Here is a 17,636-nt window from a genome sequence, read left to right on the forward strand (position 1 = left end):
TAGTAACAGAATCATGAGAATGGGAAAAGCTAAAGACCGAATCTTTCAAGAATGACGACTCTCCTGTGGCATATAGGGGACTACTGTATTTCCTTAGACATGATAACTAAAATAAACATATTCCTTGAGCAAAGACTACGATCAACCTACAGGAAACTTCATTCATAAGTGTCACTTTGACCAGGAAAGCAAGTACAGTACTTTGATCCCCATCTGAATAAAAAACTACTGCTCAATTTATTCCTTATGACCGATTACTTCTGCAGGATGCTGCAAATATATTAATGCACAGAATATCTGTATCTCTAGGTTGCTAATATGAAGCTGTAACACATAAGATTTACTTGGTGAAAGGAGCGGGAAAAGAAATTCTTCAACGTTGTGCAGCTATGCACCTAATCTTACAATTTTGTGCTTTTGAAATATTAATAAGGCAGTTCCAGATCAAAACAATCTGACGCGACAGCAACACAAAATTAGAAAGTTCACGGCATTGATAAAGTGAACTCAACTGGAAGAGATTAAATCTTTGCTTAAGGAAGGAGTACTCACAGTTATTGACAATCCCCCGAGACCCCGATGATTGCTCACGACAACATTCCATCCAGATTTAGTCATCTTTAAAGCAAGATGCTTGACGTACTATTAAATTAAAACAGAGTTAAAGCAAAAGTTTACAAACGAAAGCACATAATCTCAAGTAACAATATGACAGAGCTCAAACCAATATCAATACAGTGGAAATGATAACAGACATAAAGAGAAGAAAATGCTCACACAAGAGAAGGAAGAAACATAATAACTCGAGGAAATAAATAACTATTTGAGCACCAAAAAAATCTCCACGACTGAAAGAGACAAAAGGTAGCAGAAATTTCAATATTTCGGAGGAAAGCAAAAAGAGTGGAAGAAAGCTTACAGCAGAATTAGAGTCGCTTGTTAAACCAGGAATCACCAAAATGATGGGAGTTTTATCATCACTCGGAACTCCATCAGAACCTTCCTTGTATGTTTTTTTAACTAATAAATTAAAAAGCAGAAATAGACATCAATTCGCTCCTCTAATAACTTATATAAAGGAACAGCAGATAGTCAAGAACCAGAACATTCATCTAGTTGTGCAAAAATACTCACTTGGTCTGGTATAAGCTTGTAACCTTAGATAGGTACTTGTTAAAGCAAATGATTTTACAACTAGTAGCATGAATATTTAGCAGATATACATCAGAATAGCATCATGTGCTATCAAAAGGCAACCAACAATAGAATAACGAATCCACCCTTACACATTACTACTTCCGCGAGCTAACACCAACAACGAAATAACAAATCCACCCTTAAAAATAACTATTTCAGCAAGCTAACAAGTAGACATTAGTCAAGCAAATCATTGATTATATTATTTCATTGTATCAGAATTTAACTAATGCAGTGAAGTCATTTATGATATAGGCTTGATAGAGTGCTTGAATAAGCTAAGCACAAGGATGTCTGGAAAAAGAACAAACATAGAAAGCTAAGTTACCTAAGCATGGAAAACCACTTTTTGATAGAATGATTAGATAAGCTCCAATATTGTGGGAAAACAGAGAAATAATTTGAATCTATTTAGAACCACTCTGATTACTTCCTACACCCTTATATTTCTTTCCATTCAAACTCGTCAAAAAAAAAAAAGGAATTCAATTTTATATGGCTCATTATAATTCAAAAAGTTTCACATCCTAAAAGATGGAGGTGGAAGAGAAGTTCTTCCATTACCTTTTTGTTTCTATTTTTTTGAGCATTTTTGTTCTTACTTCTAAAACCCTTTTGATGACTGCTTTGTTTCAGAAAAACTAACGGATAGAATAGAATATAATACCACCTTCTTTCTTCCTCTAAATTTTCTCAACAAAAAGATTGTAAATTGTACGCCTAAATCAATCTTATATACTATCAAGTTGGGTAATCTGTTTAACTAATCCTTCTTCTTCGATATGAACAACTAGAATTCTGTGCCAAGTTTTCTTAAATTCAAACCTTTAGAACTAGTTAGCTAACAAACATAATCTTTAAAATAAAATGTCTTTTTATCATATTATGAGTTGTAACAATCGAGATGAACGAATATAAATCGATAAAATGTACTTTACCATCCACATTCCGTAGCCAATCCAGAGCAATTGTCTCACCATCAGTTGTTTTAAATATCTGTCTGAGGCAAACAATGCATCAGTTACCAAAAATCAATTCTTCACTATGCAAAAGATAAATAGATATGAGAATATGTTCTCTTTACACAAAATCAAGTGAGTACATTTTCAGTGCAAAATGAAAAGTAAAATTAACACGTCATGAAACCGTACACAAGCAGTTCAAGTGGTAAGTGCAACTAAAGATAAATGTTTGCCAGTAGTTCTCAACAGACAAAGGAGAGAAAAATCACTTCTCCAGAAAAGGTAACTTGACTGACAGTGCAATATCTTAGATTGACATATAGAGAAAAGCATGCTCCCAAATTGATTACTAAAAACGATAAAAGTCCAAAGGACCAAATTCTTTCTTTACAAAAGAGAAACAACAACTGCAACCCTTCAGAGAACATATTGCAGAATTTAAAATAAAAAGGACAAAAACTGAAGAAGCCTGTAAATTGTCACCTTTGATAGTTGCAAGCAGGTATTCTTTCAAACAACTGCAAAAAAACAGTCTGAAGATGAGGACTGCAAAGCCATGGAGTAGAAGAAAACCTGCATTAAGCAATAGATTAATACCAATGAGGGACAAAAGAGAGAAAGTAGAAACAAAAGCAGAAAAGCTATAGCTCTTATGTTCAACACAAAACTCAGTTCAAACTTCAAGGCTACAAACCAGCCTATTACAGCAGTACTAATCAACACCTCTCCTGATAAATACTATAGAATTCATTGATTATACTCCCTTTGTTTCAATTTATTTATCCTACTTTCCTTTTTAGCTCGTTTTACAGCCACTCTTTAATAGTATTAGTTTAAGACTATAAGATTCACTAATACTCTCCACTTTCTTAAACTCCGTGTTAGGTCAAAACCAGACAAGATATAGTATTAAGATGGAGGGAGTATATAGCAACAAGTAGTTGATCAAAAAGTATACTAACACAACAGTTGATCAAAAAGTATACTAACACAACATGATTTAGACTTACAGTCCACCTGATACAAATTCTTTTATTAGACTGATGGCAAATCACCATCACATTTTTCCAAGATGATCAAGAATGAGAAAGCATATATCAAGAAAACATTTTTCCCCACCCCATTATTCAGTTGTTTACCTGCCATGGAGCATTTTACACTTGGAAACAACTTCTTGATAGAGGTCACAAGAAGAATTAAAGGTCAAAGAGACACGTTGTCCCCTAAATGCAGTGAATAATTCTTGTATGAAGTACATTTCCACGAAATTGTAAAGGAATAAAGAGAGTAAAAACAGAAATGCCAGTACATAATGAGCGATGGGTATCAAGAAAGCAGCATTAAGCAGAAGAACATATGGAGATTCAGAGGTTAACCGAATGCAATCCATTGGGATCTCAGAAAGAAAGAAAGAATGATGGAGAAGAAAGTAGTTAGTTGGGCAAAGGGAAGTTGTTATTAAATTTTATAGAAGGAAGAGCAATGGTTAGCTTAGCCAATTTGGGAATCAGTTACAGGTAACAACTGACTATTAACATGGTGTGACAGTGTTATATGGTGTGATAATATTATACAAAAAGGGTCTTCGAGTATTGAAATTGGCCCTAGAATACCTTTCGTTAACTTATCGGCTCTAAAATATCCTTCCATCCATCCACCTTTACGACCCAAATTTACCCTTACCATAATTAGAAATTTTAGTAAATTCTTATAATCAAACTTGAACCCAACTAAAACTACCGGAGCGCTTTTAAATAAATACTGACATGTTTCTCACATGTAGTTGATGAGACTTGTGGATAGCGCATTTCATCAGTGTTTTTCTATTTCACCTTGGAATCTTTTACTCTGCATATTGGAGTCCTAAATTTAATGGACCAAACTGGCAGACCATAGCCAATCTTTTCCTCTTCCATGACAAGAATCTTTTTGATGATTGAAGAGTTCCAGCTCTCAATTCAGTTGTACTACTGCTGATGACAATAATAATAAGAATGAATTTGCTGTTACAATGGTTAGAAAAGATGATGGGATTTAATAGCGATTGCATTTGTTTCTGCAAGCAAATTGAGCAAATCAAGAATGCAACTGGCCCTAGCAGATACCACAAATTGCAGATAACTCGCCTTGTGATGATCCTACTACACTTATGCACAAAAGCATACATGAACAAGTTTCTTCGGGTTTAATAGATTGGATTGGTCGACAGTTTTAGTTGGGCCGGACGCCGGAGTTTGATATAAGATAACAATATTTTAATTAATTTAATTTACCATCAATACAAAACTACCACATAATAAATAAAATCTCTAATTATGGTTTAACAAAGGGTTGTTAGTAGTAAATGTAAATTTGAGCTATAAAGGTAGAAGGAGGAATTTTAGAATCAATAGATTAACTAAGAATATTTTAAATTCAATTTCAATACTTAAAAGGACAATATTATATGGTGTGATGAAAATATTATATGGTGTGCCAAATTTTGTTTAGTTGTCGTGTTTCGTAATATTCTTTTGCTCTTAGCTTGTCTTTATATTTGGAAATTACTTTGCTCTTTGTTGGTAAAAGTAAAACAGAAAAGGGATAATATTAAAGGTTATATTTTAGGTATATATATGCTTTTCATCTTTTATCATTAATAAAATAGTGCGACTATATCTGTTACACTAATAGTAGGGGTATCTAAAGTATGACGAAAGATATATATATTATACGTATCATTTATCATAGTTTAGGAATATATTTGTCCCTTTTTTATTTTAATTTTTTTTATCTCAAATAATTAACTCAAATTCACTGCTTGACTTGGTCGCAATTAAAATTCAAGAGATGCCTATCCAACAGATACATTTTTCCCACCCCTATGGCGATACACACACACTACTATCAATTTCAACAAATAAAAAACTATTAATTCATAACACCCAAAAAGAAACACCAAATAAATTGACCCTTCAGATTTCAATTTTTAGCAAAATTTTACCAGAAAAATACTATCCACCATCAGTTAACACCAACATAGCCACCATCTCTGTTGAATCAAAAATACCCCACCGACGAATCATCGTCGCGCCCTTAGCTCTGTCTACCTCCTGCCGAATCTCCATCTCTCCAATCAGTGAACACCAACTAGCAGCAGCAAATCAATCACTGCAATTTGATTGGGGTTCACGTTTAAGAGAAAAACAGAGGGGTATTCAATTTGGAACAAAAAATAGAGATATGGATTTATTGGGTCCGGTAGTGGGTTTGAGTTAACTATTTGTATTAAAAAAATTAAAATTAAAAAGGGACAAATATATCCTCGAACTATGAAAATGGTACGTATATATCTTTCGTCATACTTTGGGTACACATATGCCCCTAACGTTAATGTGAGGGGCATATACGTACCATTTCATTAACAATAGGGACATATACGTATCCAAAATACAACATAGAATATATACATATCATTTATCATAATTTGTGAGTTTATTTATCTCTTTTCCAAAAGTAAAAACAAGCCCTTTAAGATGACCATACTTAAGATCCAATATTTTTAATCATAACAGAATCAAATTCATGACAATGTTTGATTTTACTTGATATTAGATTTACTTTTTATGATTCGCATTTCAAATGTCCAATCTTGAATGTGCAAGAGAGTTGAATCACATATTAATTAAGATTTAATTATTAAGCTTCTTATATAATTCATTTGTTAAACTAATTTTTAAATCTAATTCAATCTGATCTGAAGCCCATTATTTTATTCACAAAATTTTAGTTTAGAACCCTATCAATATCTCAAGTTCCACACGAATTGAACAGAAAAAAAAGTTGGGCCGAGCCACAAGGAAATAATAAAAAAGGCTTCATCTGTCTTGAGCCAACGTTTTCTTGTCCAGTAATAATGATAATAAATTGGTATATGCCAGTTGTCACTGTCACCATATATTTTTATACTACAATAAATAAGGAGTATAATATATAGCAAAGTCGTAATGGTTATAGTATCGTTAATATTGAAATTTGTATGATAAAAATATAAGTATTAGTTAAGATATAAGCCACACATACAACTCACATGTGCTTTAGATATTAATCCACACAGATCTTTAGAAAAACTACAACTCACAAAACCCCACTTAGATCCACTTTTTAAGGACCCCTAATGGATCCTACAACCAAAACTCCAAAAAAGACTTTATTAATTAGTATCCTATGACATGAATTCTAATTTTACTAACAACTTCATGGTCAAATACTGATCACTAGCTAGTTCCAATTTTAATATTCTAATGTTGAGACTTCAATTATTTGAAGCTATTTAACTTGACAGAGAGTTTAGAAAAAAAAATAAATTGAAATATATGATCAAACTAGGAAGCCTTAAAATTTGTATAAGCCCGTTTGAACATGCAATATGAAGGAAATCAGGTTGAAATTTTTGTTTGGACATAGAATTTGAATCTTTTAGGTAGTATAAACATTAATCACATCTTCATGTTCCTTTTATAAATAAATTTTTGAGATTATAAACTTTAAACTAAGCTTAATTTATAATGATCCACCGGTCAACAATAGTAGCTACTAGTTATTCTTTAATACTACAATCTTTTAGTTATTCTTTAATACAATCTTTTTACAGTGTACGAACAATATTTTCGCACCAAGCATAATTCATTTTTTGGAAAAATTTAAAATGATCTAGTGCTTATTCGTGGAACTACAGACCAAAAATTTAAAGCAATACAAAATTCAATGCAAAAATTTAAGTGTGTGTGTATGGGGAGGGGTTATGGGAGAATATGAAAAGATGTTGGAGTCATTAATGGAGAAGAAAATTGGACATGGAGTACTGGGTGGTCTCGTGGACTCAAGTATTAGCCCATAGTGGAGTTCCTACAGATAGGTTTATGTATCTAACTTGAAAATCTTGCGAAGTATAATGGGCTATCTAGGTATTTAGCCTTTAGAGTGGGATTTCAAATCCAGATCCCGAATCACGTGATTTAAAATCATGACTTCATATCGCATGTCCAAACACAAGCTGAATCTTCCTTAATAATAGTAAAATACAAAGTTTAACCAAACTCTAAACTTTATGGTTCTTGATGCATTTTTAGACTCTAATACTGGTCACTAACAGGCTAGTTCCATTGCATTTGTGTTCTTGTTGCACCCTGCCATTGACAACTCTAATGCCATCTCCAGCCTTGTCATCTTCAACCAGTTGCTCATTTCCTACTTCACCTGATGTCTTTTCACTAAACCGTTCATAACATTCACATATGGTGCCTCATCAATTGATTTCAGGGGACTGTCCACTGTGGTATTTTGTATCTGCATAATACAATGACATAAGGTATAGCTTTCAAGGTTCCCAAAATATCATGCTGATATATAAGTAAGAATTTACCGTGGACCTTCGCGATAACTTACGAGCTAGTAGAGCTATTAATCAATGTAAGCCAATTAACTACATAGGTAAGATTATCTATAAAATGATCATGAGCAATGTAAAGGGGAGGAAGTGTGCAAATCTGCATACCTTTTCTCTACAGTTCAATGAGCTGGAGTTCAGAGCACAAAGGTATTCATCAACGGCCCTAACCCACCTGCAGATAGATAAGGAGGACATGATGATAACTTGTTCTCATCGTGGATATCATACTACTACTAAATTAGTCACCCGACATTTCAATACAAAAGCTTGAAGGATACGACCGATACATCTGAATACAAATGACACAAGATCACTCAATTCTAATTAAAGCCCCCTCCAAACACAAAGTTTGTCTCGAAGAACTCATTTCTTTTCTGGATCCTTGGTTTTAGAGCGTTTTCGCATGCAAATGGCTGAATATTAGCGAGATGCTGTGATAATTTGATTTAACAAAAAGTAGAATAAATTAGAATGCCAAAAACCATATCTGCGATGAGAGGAACACATATTACCAGAGGCTTTTTGCGGTCATCCCTTCAAGATGTCCTAAGTGTCCCCCATGCTGTGTGGTAGCTAGTACGACATTTTTGTTTGCCCTGAAAGAGAATCGTATTGTCATGCTATATTTACAATATAAGAAAGCCTCAACTTGCTATAGATGATTATGTGTGTTCATAATAATAATGGGTGAAATACGGAGTAAGCCTAGTTAGTAACCATACAGTAACATCTTTTTCCGTACAACCATATAATCTTTCAATTGTACAGCTTCACATTGGTACCGACCTTTTACCCTATCTAAAAATTTGAAATGAAGCTAAAAGGAGAGACTTTGCAACACAAAGGATGACATACCGACATTCATCCCATGGAATTGTTTCCCTCGTACAGACTGGATCATCCAAGGCGCTAATGCAGAGGAGGGGGATCCCCACTTTTGCTACATAACCGCCACAGCTAACTTTCCTGTAGTACGTATCAACAGTCTTGGGGGAGAGGGGATGGAAATAAGTGCAGATTATTAACGAGGCATTGGACAGACGTATTGAAAAAGGGGGTTAAGTTGTGTTACCTCATAATTAGCAAGAACACAAACAACATGTTTGTCATAGTCTCTGATACAACTTATCTGCAAGAGAAACAAATACAATAAGTCGTCAGAATAAGCAATACACGAAAGAACTCCTATAATCTCCATAACTTGCTTTACAGAGACACCTAAGTTTGGGTGCAGGCTAGGAACCTCAGAAATTAGAAGAACACAGTATATTTTAATAAGGGAACTACACATATGCGAGATCTACATAGCTGGTCGCAGCAGTCCTAATATCATTTTTTATCAGTTAAGTAGTCATAATATTATAAATCCTCCCAACATTGGATTTGCTAAGACGCTCTCCCCTAGGCACGTGCTCTATCTGCACCGGGATTTAGTTCAAACGGAAAGGGGTTGCATGGATGGAACCAGTGGGAGAGCCGAATGGATATAGAAAATTCGTATAACCAAAACTAGTGTCGATTGAGGCTTAGTTGGTTGATTGATTAAGTGATTGACAGAGAAGTTAAAGCTTTGATAAGAGATCAATAAGAGAAATAGTTTACCTTAGAAATGCTTTCCCAATCTTTCAGACGAGGCAAAATACTCTGATGCCTGCAGAACTCAGATTTCACCACACAAAAGAATTAGGACACCCGAATTAAGGCCAACTCAAATAAAAGTACACTAGTTTTGACATAGAATTACTTTAGGAATTATGCCATCACATCCAACTACTATGCCATTACTTACAGCTGGGCATAAGCTTTTAATCCAATTCCTAAAGCTCTGTCATAGATTCTCTGAGCAGCCCTGCGCTTAATAAACCTGTCACCAATCTGGAAAAAAAAAAAAGACAGATAAACCTTTGCATAAAAAATGAGCATAGTTCCTTGTGGTACAGAATCAACTTAGAAATGACTAATTTGACTTTAATTAAACTATGTTGCTGCCATCACTATATTCATCTAGCACCTTCAGTGAATTGTTTCAGACTAGACAAACTCTTTCCGGATCGTGATAATCCAACAGATCATACCATCCAAAACAGCCCTTAACCCAAGAAATAAACAAAATGTAACAAAATCCAACTTAGCAGGAAGAAATACAAGATAAATAGTGACATGTATGAAACCAAAGAAGTTGGTTATCCACCAATACATTAGAAAAAGTGAAAGCTTGCATATTAGATAGTCTAGTTACTAACCAAAAGGTCCCAAGGAGAACAGATTGCAGCCGCCCCAACAAGCGGAGTATCAACTCCTTCCTCACCAAGAAATTTTACCTGGAAATTATTAATATTGTCAAATGAAATAGATCTTGGCTTCATCCAGAACAGTTGCCATATTGCATATAGCTGAACTTATTGGATGCTCAAAATTTAGAAGAGGAATCTACATTGACTGGAAGTCTTTGAAGTCGAATCATCAGCACATCTGTTCACGCTTAAGGTTTGTAACATATCAAACTTAAGCAGATGAACAACCTAGTAAGCTGAGAACAATCTTGTTTAGATGCAACTTTGATACTAAATTGGGAAATTCTTTTGTAATGGTCAAAATGTTTTTATACACTAGGGAATTACTATATAACTTTGAAGAACTGACAACTAAAGCATTATGATAGTCGTATGGACTGTTATCATATGCGTGTGTATATGAACCATACTGACAACAATAACTTCTCTGAAGATATTTTACTATAAGGATAGGACCTATAATAATTCTCTTCCGTTATCTTCCAAAATTAGTTTCAGTTTTCGGGTAACCGTAAAGAAGATTATTTAGCACAGCAGTGATGCACAATTTCAAACTCATATTAGGAAAGCAAACAAAATATTCAATAACAAAGTAAGTAATTGTGTACCAGAACATTAGCACCAATGCTAGTGCCAACAGCAAATAAAGGAGCTTGAGGGTATTGGGTGTGGAGATGGTCAATGATTTTGCGGATGTCCTCCGTGTATCCAGCATTATAGAGGCTATCAGACTGCCATCAAGATATCATTAATGTTTAATTTTCATTGGTCAATATCATACATACTGTATATTTATAAGACAAACATATTACTAGCAAAGTTATGCACCTTAGTAACAGAACCATTAATAACGGAAAAACCTAAAGACGAGCCTTTCAAGAATGACACTATCCTGGGGCATATAGGGGAATATTGTATTTCCTTAGAGATGAATCAACTAAAAAATAAGCAGCTTCCTTGAGCAAAATATAAAATCCACCTACAGGAAATTTCATTCATGAATTATGAGTGTCTTATATACTTATTACTGATGATTCCATCTGAATACACAATTACTTCCATGATATTCTATTAACCCAAGATACGAGAAACTAAGCCACGTATGCATTGCTTAATTTATTCCTTATGACCAACTACTTCTGCAGGACTCAGTAAATGTGTTAATGTACAGAATACTGTATCTCTAGGTTGCTAACATCAAGTCGAGCAAATAAAAGATTAACTTGGTGCCCAAAGCTAGAAGAATAATTCTTCAATGTTGCGCAGTTATGCACCAAATCTTATGGTTTGTGCTTGTGAAATAATAATTAAGGAAGTTTCAGATCAAAAACAAGCTGATGCAACAGCAGCACAAAATTGGAAAGTTCGCAGCATTGTTCCTGTCAAAGGCAATTCAACTGAAGAAAATCTAGACCATATCTTGTCTTATCGAAAGCAACTAAATTGGAAGAGATTAAAATCTTGCTTAAGGAAGGAGCACTCACAGTTATTGCCACTCCACCGAGACCGCGATGATTGCTCACAACGACATTCCATCCAGATTTAGCCATCTTGAAAGCAAGATGCTTGACGTACTGTTAAATTATAACAAGAGTTAAGCAAACCAATACCAGTACAGCGGAAATGATAAGAGAAGAAAAATGCTAACACAAGAGAAGGAAGAGGAATAATAACTCAAGGAAACAAAAATTATGTTAGCACAACAAAAATTTCTCCACGACAGAAAGAGACAAAAGATAGCAGAAGATTCAATATTTCGGAGGAATGCAAAAAGAGTGGAAGAAAGCTTACAGCAGAACTAGAGTCGCTTGTTAAACCAGGAATCACCACAACAATGGGAGTTTTATCATCACTCGGAATTCCATCAGAACCTTCGCTGGATGGTTTTTTAACTAATAAATTAAAAAGCAGAAATTGGCGTCAATTTACTCCTCGAAATAGCTTATATAAAGCAACAGGAGATAGTCAAGAACCAAAACATTCATCTAGTTGTGCAAAAATACTCACTTGGTCTGGTATAAGCTTGTAACTTAAGATAGATGCTTGTTAAATCAAATGATTTTACAACTAGTAGCTTGAATACTTAGCAGACATACATCAGAATAGCTTCAAGTGCTATCAAATGAAAACCAACAACACAGTATAACAAATCCACCCTTAAACATAACTATTTCAGAAAGCTTTCAAGTTAACACTTAAAACAGTAGTAAATCAAGTCATTTATTGTATTATTTCATTATATCAGGATTTAATTAATACAACCAAGTTATTCATATGTAGGCTTGATAAAATGATTGAATAAATTACCTCAACGCACAAGGATGTCTGAAAAATAAAAAATATATATAGATATAAATGTACTATACCATCCACATTCCGTAGCCAATCCAGAGCTATTGTCCCACCATCAGGTGTTTTAAATAATTGTCTGGGAAGGCAAACAATGCATCAGTGACCAAAAACCAATTCTTCACTATGTAAAAGATATATAGGTATGAGAATATGTTGTCCCTTTTACAATTTCAAGTGAGTAACATTTCCAAGTCCTAACTGAAGAGTAAAACTAACACGTGAACCAAACACAATAGTCAGTAGTCACCTTTGATAATTGCAAGCAGGTACTCTTTCAAAGAACTGCAAGAAAATAGTCTGAAAATGAGGACTGCAAAGCCATGGAGTAGACGAAACCCTGCATTAACCAATAGATTACAAATCACCATCACATTTTTCCAGCAATAGAGAACTATATCAAGATTTCATTACCTGCCATGAAGAAGTTTACACTTGGAAACAACCTCCTGATAGAGGTCACAGCAAGAATTAAAGGTCAAAGACACATATTGTCCCTTAAATCCAGTTAATAATTCCTGTATGAAGTACATCTCCAAGTAATTATATAGAAATACAGAGAGTAGAAACAGAAATCCCAAGACATAATGAGAAATGGGTATCAAGAGAGCAGCTTTAAGCAGAAGAATATATGGTGATTCAGAGGTTGACCCAATGCAATCCATGGGGATTTCAAATAATGGAGAAGAAAATTGTTGGGCAAAAGAGTAGTTAAGTTTGAGTTAAATTTGTTCAAAGGGAGAAGAGTGGTTAAGCTGAGCTACAAGTGGAAATTATATTTTAAAAAAACTGCCAAAGCCGCCAGTCTTGAATGTAGACTCCTTGAGCTAAAAATGTTTACTAGTTCAGTAATAATAATAATATGATAAGTTGGAATGTCACTGTCACCATATATTTTTATACAATAATAATTAATAATATACACACAGTAAAGTGTGTTTATAGTATTGTTAATACTGAAATTTGGGGGGGCTGATCAGAAAGATGGCTAGTGACGCAAATATTTATGTAAAAGCCTAACAGGGGTTGGCAATAATTAAACATATACTCCCTCCGTTTTGTATTAGTTGATCTTCTTTCTAAAAATTAAGAGTATTTTATATACGTATTTTCTAATTTCACCTTTAGTAGAAATGCTAAATATATACACAATTTTCAAAATTATTGAGCGATGCATAAATGGATCTCAATTTTCAGAATCAAAATCAAATGATTAGTACTAGTATCAATTGTAAATACTCATTATTCTAGACGAAATTCATGAGATGAGATGGAGTAATATGTACTCAATTTATTTACAATTTCTTAATAAATGTGCTAAATTCATAGGAGCTAACTAATACTAAATGGAGAGAGTAAAAGAGACAAATTACGGTAGGTGTACGTGAATACTGTATATAATCTGTAGATTTAAATTAAATTATGCCTAATCAAACATTCAAACTCAAGCCGGAAATTATTAGTCAATGTGCACGTGCATGACTTGTCTGTATTACTGTGGAATTTTGTGACAAATGGAGTAGCATTATTTGCATAATCTATGGACCCGTTTGGCCAAAAAAATCTAAAAACATATTTACTTCATTTAGTATTTTTAAAGTTAAAAATAGAGTTAAAAATTAAATATATACATCAGTTGTGGAGTCAATCCCTCGTATTATGTCATTCAAGTTGTTATATTTTTTCTTATAAATTAATACAAATATGGATAAAATGGGTAAAATATGAGTATCCATTTAAACACAGAGATCACCCATCTATACTTTAAAGTTTCAGTTTTTTTTCTTTTCTAGTTTCTTTTCTTCTTCTTTTTTCCTTTTTAGAAAAAAACTGAAACTTTAAATGGATCACCCTTCAAAAATATCATATTCATCAGGAAGCATGCAAGATGAAAATGTTGTGCCATAGATGTAGACATACAAATATAGCTTGAACTACTTTTACAAGTATACATAATTATTTACTTGTCTGCAATTTTCTTCATCTTGTCCATGACATTGACTTCTGGTGGTTCTAAAACAGCCAGTTATGTTAGGAAGGGACCTCATATCTTACAAAGGCGTGATAGAGTTTCTTTGCAATAAACACTTAATTGCAGCTAAAACTTAAACAGAAAATCTAATTCTGCTTAGAAATTCAACATCAAACATTTGTTGTAACAACTTAAATCGCGGGCAAAGAAAAAATGTCCCAACCAACAAAGCTCTGTTTCAAATAGTAAGATCAGAGTGTACCATATATCTCCAACAGGTAGAAGTGGACCAGATATCTCCATAAATGTAATAGTGACATGGCGAAAACAAAGGCATGATTTACTTCCTTTTGTACTCAAAACACTGAATTGCAGAAAATCACGGGCCAGCTAAGAACTTCTCAATCAACAAAGCTTCTCTTCAAAATTAAAAGATCGGAAGTAGACCAATCCCTATCAATGGAAGTGTGACATAGCAAAAGCAAAGATATCATAGATTTTCTTTTGTACTCAACATGAGCTAAGTAACAAGTTCAAACAAGAAGTTTGAACACAAGAGTAAGTAACACCCTGAATGCGACCTAACAACAAGTTCAATTGCTTAGCAGTTCGAAGAGTAAAGAGTCAACATCTACAACCTACTTTGTTCTTCCATTTTCTTAAAGAAGTAAATCGGCTTCAACTTCGGCTTCAACCCTCGCTTCATCGTGAACGCCAATGAAATAACCCAAATGCCAAAAAACTCTGTATTGAGATTCCGGAATTGGCAACAACTGAGTCATGTAAGAAATCCAACCTCCTAAACCAAGCTTAAACTGTACATGCACTTCACGGGTCTCATTTGCAAGTGGCGTTACGTCGCGCTCAACTGTTGGACCAGTGATCTCTTGGTGCTTAAATTCAGGGTTTTTTGGATTTCCTTCACCATCATTACCATAAAATGGTGGAAGATTTCGACCCGGGATAAAATGAGTTGATTTGATATATGAATTTAAGGGGGTTGAGAGTTTAAGGTAATTTGGGGATTTCTGAGGAATGAAAGTGGAGAAGAAAAAGAAGATGAATTTTTGAGAAGTTTAGGTTCTGAAGAAGTTCTCCTTGCAGGTTTTATAGTTTGCTTCTTGTCAGATTCAAAGGGATTTGAACTAAAATAGCCTTGAATCCAGTGTGATTCCTCCCATTCCGATACAGGGTGACTTCTTAAGCCCGAACATTTTCCAGAAGGTAAACTTCCTTTGATACGAATGCATACCTGGATAGAAGCAAGATAAAGTGTTATAACAGTTAAAGTTAGATGTCAAAAAATCATCCTCAACGAGGAAATTCTTGAACTAACATGGAAAAAATTGACAAACCACTGAAATTTATGTTGTTGAAAAAGATGCACAACGAAAAGTAAGACAACGCCCAGAACACCCCCCCGCCCATCCCTAACCCGTCTAGACCCGAGACCACGTCCGATCGCAGAAACCCAGGCAGGCCTCCCTCCCCTGCTTGGACCCAGGACCACGCTCAAGCATAGGACCCTCCACGCCCCTCCCTCCCCCACCTGAATCTGGCCTCAACACCACGCCCGAGCCAAGGACACCCAACCCTCCCTCCCCCACTTGGACCAGGGACCACGCCCAAGATCCTTTCCCCAACCCCTTCCCCGCCTGGACCCAGGACCACGCTCGTGCCAAGGACACCCAGCGCACCCTCCCCCGCTTGGACCAAGGACCACGCCCGAGATCCTCTCCCCAGTCCCTCCCTTCTATGCCTCCCTTCTATGCCTGGACCCAGGACCACGCTTAAGCATAGGACCCTCCACACCCCTCCCCCTCCCTCGCCTGAACCCGGGACCGCGCCCGAGCCCAGGCCTACCCCTCCCCGGCAAGGATCCGGAGCTGTGCCCGAGCCCAAGTCTCTCCCTACCCTCGGTCCGGAACAGGGACCACGTCCAAGATCCTCTCCCCAACCCCTCCCCTGCCTCCCCTGCCTGGACCCAGGACCACACTCATGCCAAGGACACCCTGCCCTCCCTCTCCCGCTTGGACCAGGGACCACACCTGAAATTCTCTCCCCAGTCCCTCCCTTCTACGCCTGGACCCAGGACCACGCTCGAGCATAGGGCCCTCCACGCCACTCCCTCCCCCGCCTGAATATGGCCTCAAGACCACGCCCGAGCCCTAGACACCCCTCCCCCCCCCCCCCGCCTAGAACCGGGACCACGCCCGAGCCCATGCCTACCCATCCCTGGCAAGAATCCGGAGCCGCGCCTTAGCCCAGGACATCTCCGCTGCCCGAGCGCAGGTCTCCCCCTACCCTCGGTCCGGACCAGGGACCTCACGTCCGAACCCAGGCCTCCCCCTACCCTCCCAGGGATGTCCCGTCCGAACCCAGGCCTCCACCATCGGCCCGCCCGAACCCGAGACCTCGCGCCCGAGCCCAGGCCTCACCTACCCTCGATACAGACCAGAGACCTCGCGTACGAATCCAGGCCTCCCTCTACCCTCCCAGGGACGTCGCGTTCGAACCCAGGCCTCCCCCATCCACCCGCCCGAACCCGGGACTGCACCCAAGCCCAGGCCCTCCCCATCGCCTGAACCATGCCCGAGCTCAGGCTCTCCCCCCCACCCCTAACCTGGACAAGAGCTCGAGCCCATGCCCCCTTCCCCCTACCCTCGGTTCGGACAAGGGACCTCGCGTACAAACCCAGGCCTCCCCGGAAAGTCGTGTCCAACCCCAGGACTCCCTTATCCCCCCGCTCGAACCCGAGACCTCGCACCCAAGCCCAGGCCTCACCTACCTTTGGTTCGTACTTGAGCATAGGCCTCCCCCATCCCGGACCCGAGACCTCGTGCCCGAGCCTCCCTCCTCCCGAACACGGGACCACACCCGAGCCCAAGCCCTTCCCCCGCCCGGACTCAGGAGCCCAGGCCCTGCCCCCAGCACTCGCCCCTACATAGGCCCAGTCCTTCCCCCCCGAACCATAATCGAGCCCAGGCTCTCTGCCCCTCCCCTAAACTGGACAGGACCGCGCCCGAGACAATGTCTCCTTCCCCCGCCTGGACCCGGGACTGCGCCCGAGCCCAGGCCCTCCCTCCCACCGCCTGGAACTGGGCCCAGGCCCGAGCCCAAGCCCCCTGCTCACATCCTGGACCTGGGGCCGCACCCAAGCACCCGCCTCGCCCCCCGCACGTCCAATCCCAGTCCCTCACCCTCCTCCCCGACCCCGCCCGAGCCCAGACCTCCCCCCCTCCCCCGCCTACACCCGAGAACGCGCCCGAGCCCAAGCCCTCCCTCTCCCTCCGCCTGGAACCGAGCCTAGGCCCCCTCCCCACATCCTGGACCTGGGGCCGCACCTAAGCACCCGCCTCGCCCCCTGCACGTCCAAGCCCAGTCCCTCACCCTAAAACCGACCGCGCCCGAGCCCAGACCCTCCCCCTCCC

General features: G+C 38.0%; 1 protein-coding gene and 1 pseudogene across 2 annotated transcripts; both read right to left on the reverse strand.

Moving 5' to 3' along the window:
- Positions 1-55: 55 nt before the first annotated feature.
- Positions 56-4,592, reverse strand: LOC107839882 (embryogenesis-associated protein EMB8). Of its 2 annotated transcripts, none has more exons than XM_047394813.1 (5): positions 3,926-4,574; positions 2,643-2,732; positions 2,136-2,197; positions 920-1,020; positions 56-642 (listed from the first exon to the last, which is right to left on the reverse strand). In XM_047394813.1, exons 1-5 carry the CDS (start codon positions 3,970-3,972, stop codon positions 508-510), a joined length of 435 nt encoding a protein of 144 aa, XP_047250769.1. In that variant the 5' UTR covers positions 3,973-4,574; the 3' UTR covers positions 56-507. The 2 variants fall into 2 exon arrangements, with proteins under 2 accessions (XP_047250769.1, XP_047250768.1); XM_047394812.1 differs by having other exon boundaries at positions 64-642; positions 3,299-4,592.
- Positions 4,593-7,152: 2,560 nt separating this feature from the next.
- LOC107839886 lies at positions 7,153-13,056 on the reverse strand (annotated as a pseudogene).
- Positions 13,057-17,636: the final 4,580 nt, after the last annotated feature.

Source organism: Capsicum annuum, chromosome 8 (assembly GCF_002878395.1).
Source record: "Capsicum annuum cultivar UCD-10X-F1 chromosome 8, UCD10Xv1.1, whole genome shotgun sequence".
Taxonomy (NCBI): domain Eukaryota; kingdom Viridiplantae; phylum Streptophyta; class Magnoliopsida; order Solanales; family Solanaceae; genus Capsicum; species Capsicum annuum.

What these genes read in the sequence shown, in the direction of transcription:
- LOC107839882 (XM_047394812.1), bottom strand. Translation starts at nt 3,549, where the DNA reads ATGGATTGCATTCGGTTAACCTCTGAATCTCCATATGTTCTTCTGCTT. An exon ending in TTGGCTACGGAATGTGGATG is followed by an intron (nt 1,021 to 2,135) that starts GTAAAGTACATT and finishes TTAATTTATTAG; the next exon opens with TTAAAAAAACATACAAGGAA. An exon ending in CAAGCGACTCTAATTCTGCT is followed by an intron (nt 643 to 919) that starts GTAAGCTTTCTT and finishes TTAATTTAATAG; the next exon opens with TACGTCAAGCATCTTGCTTT.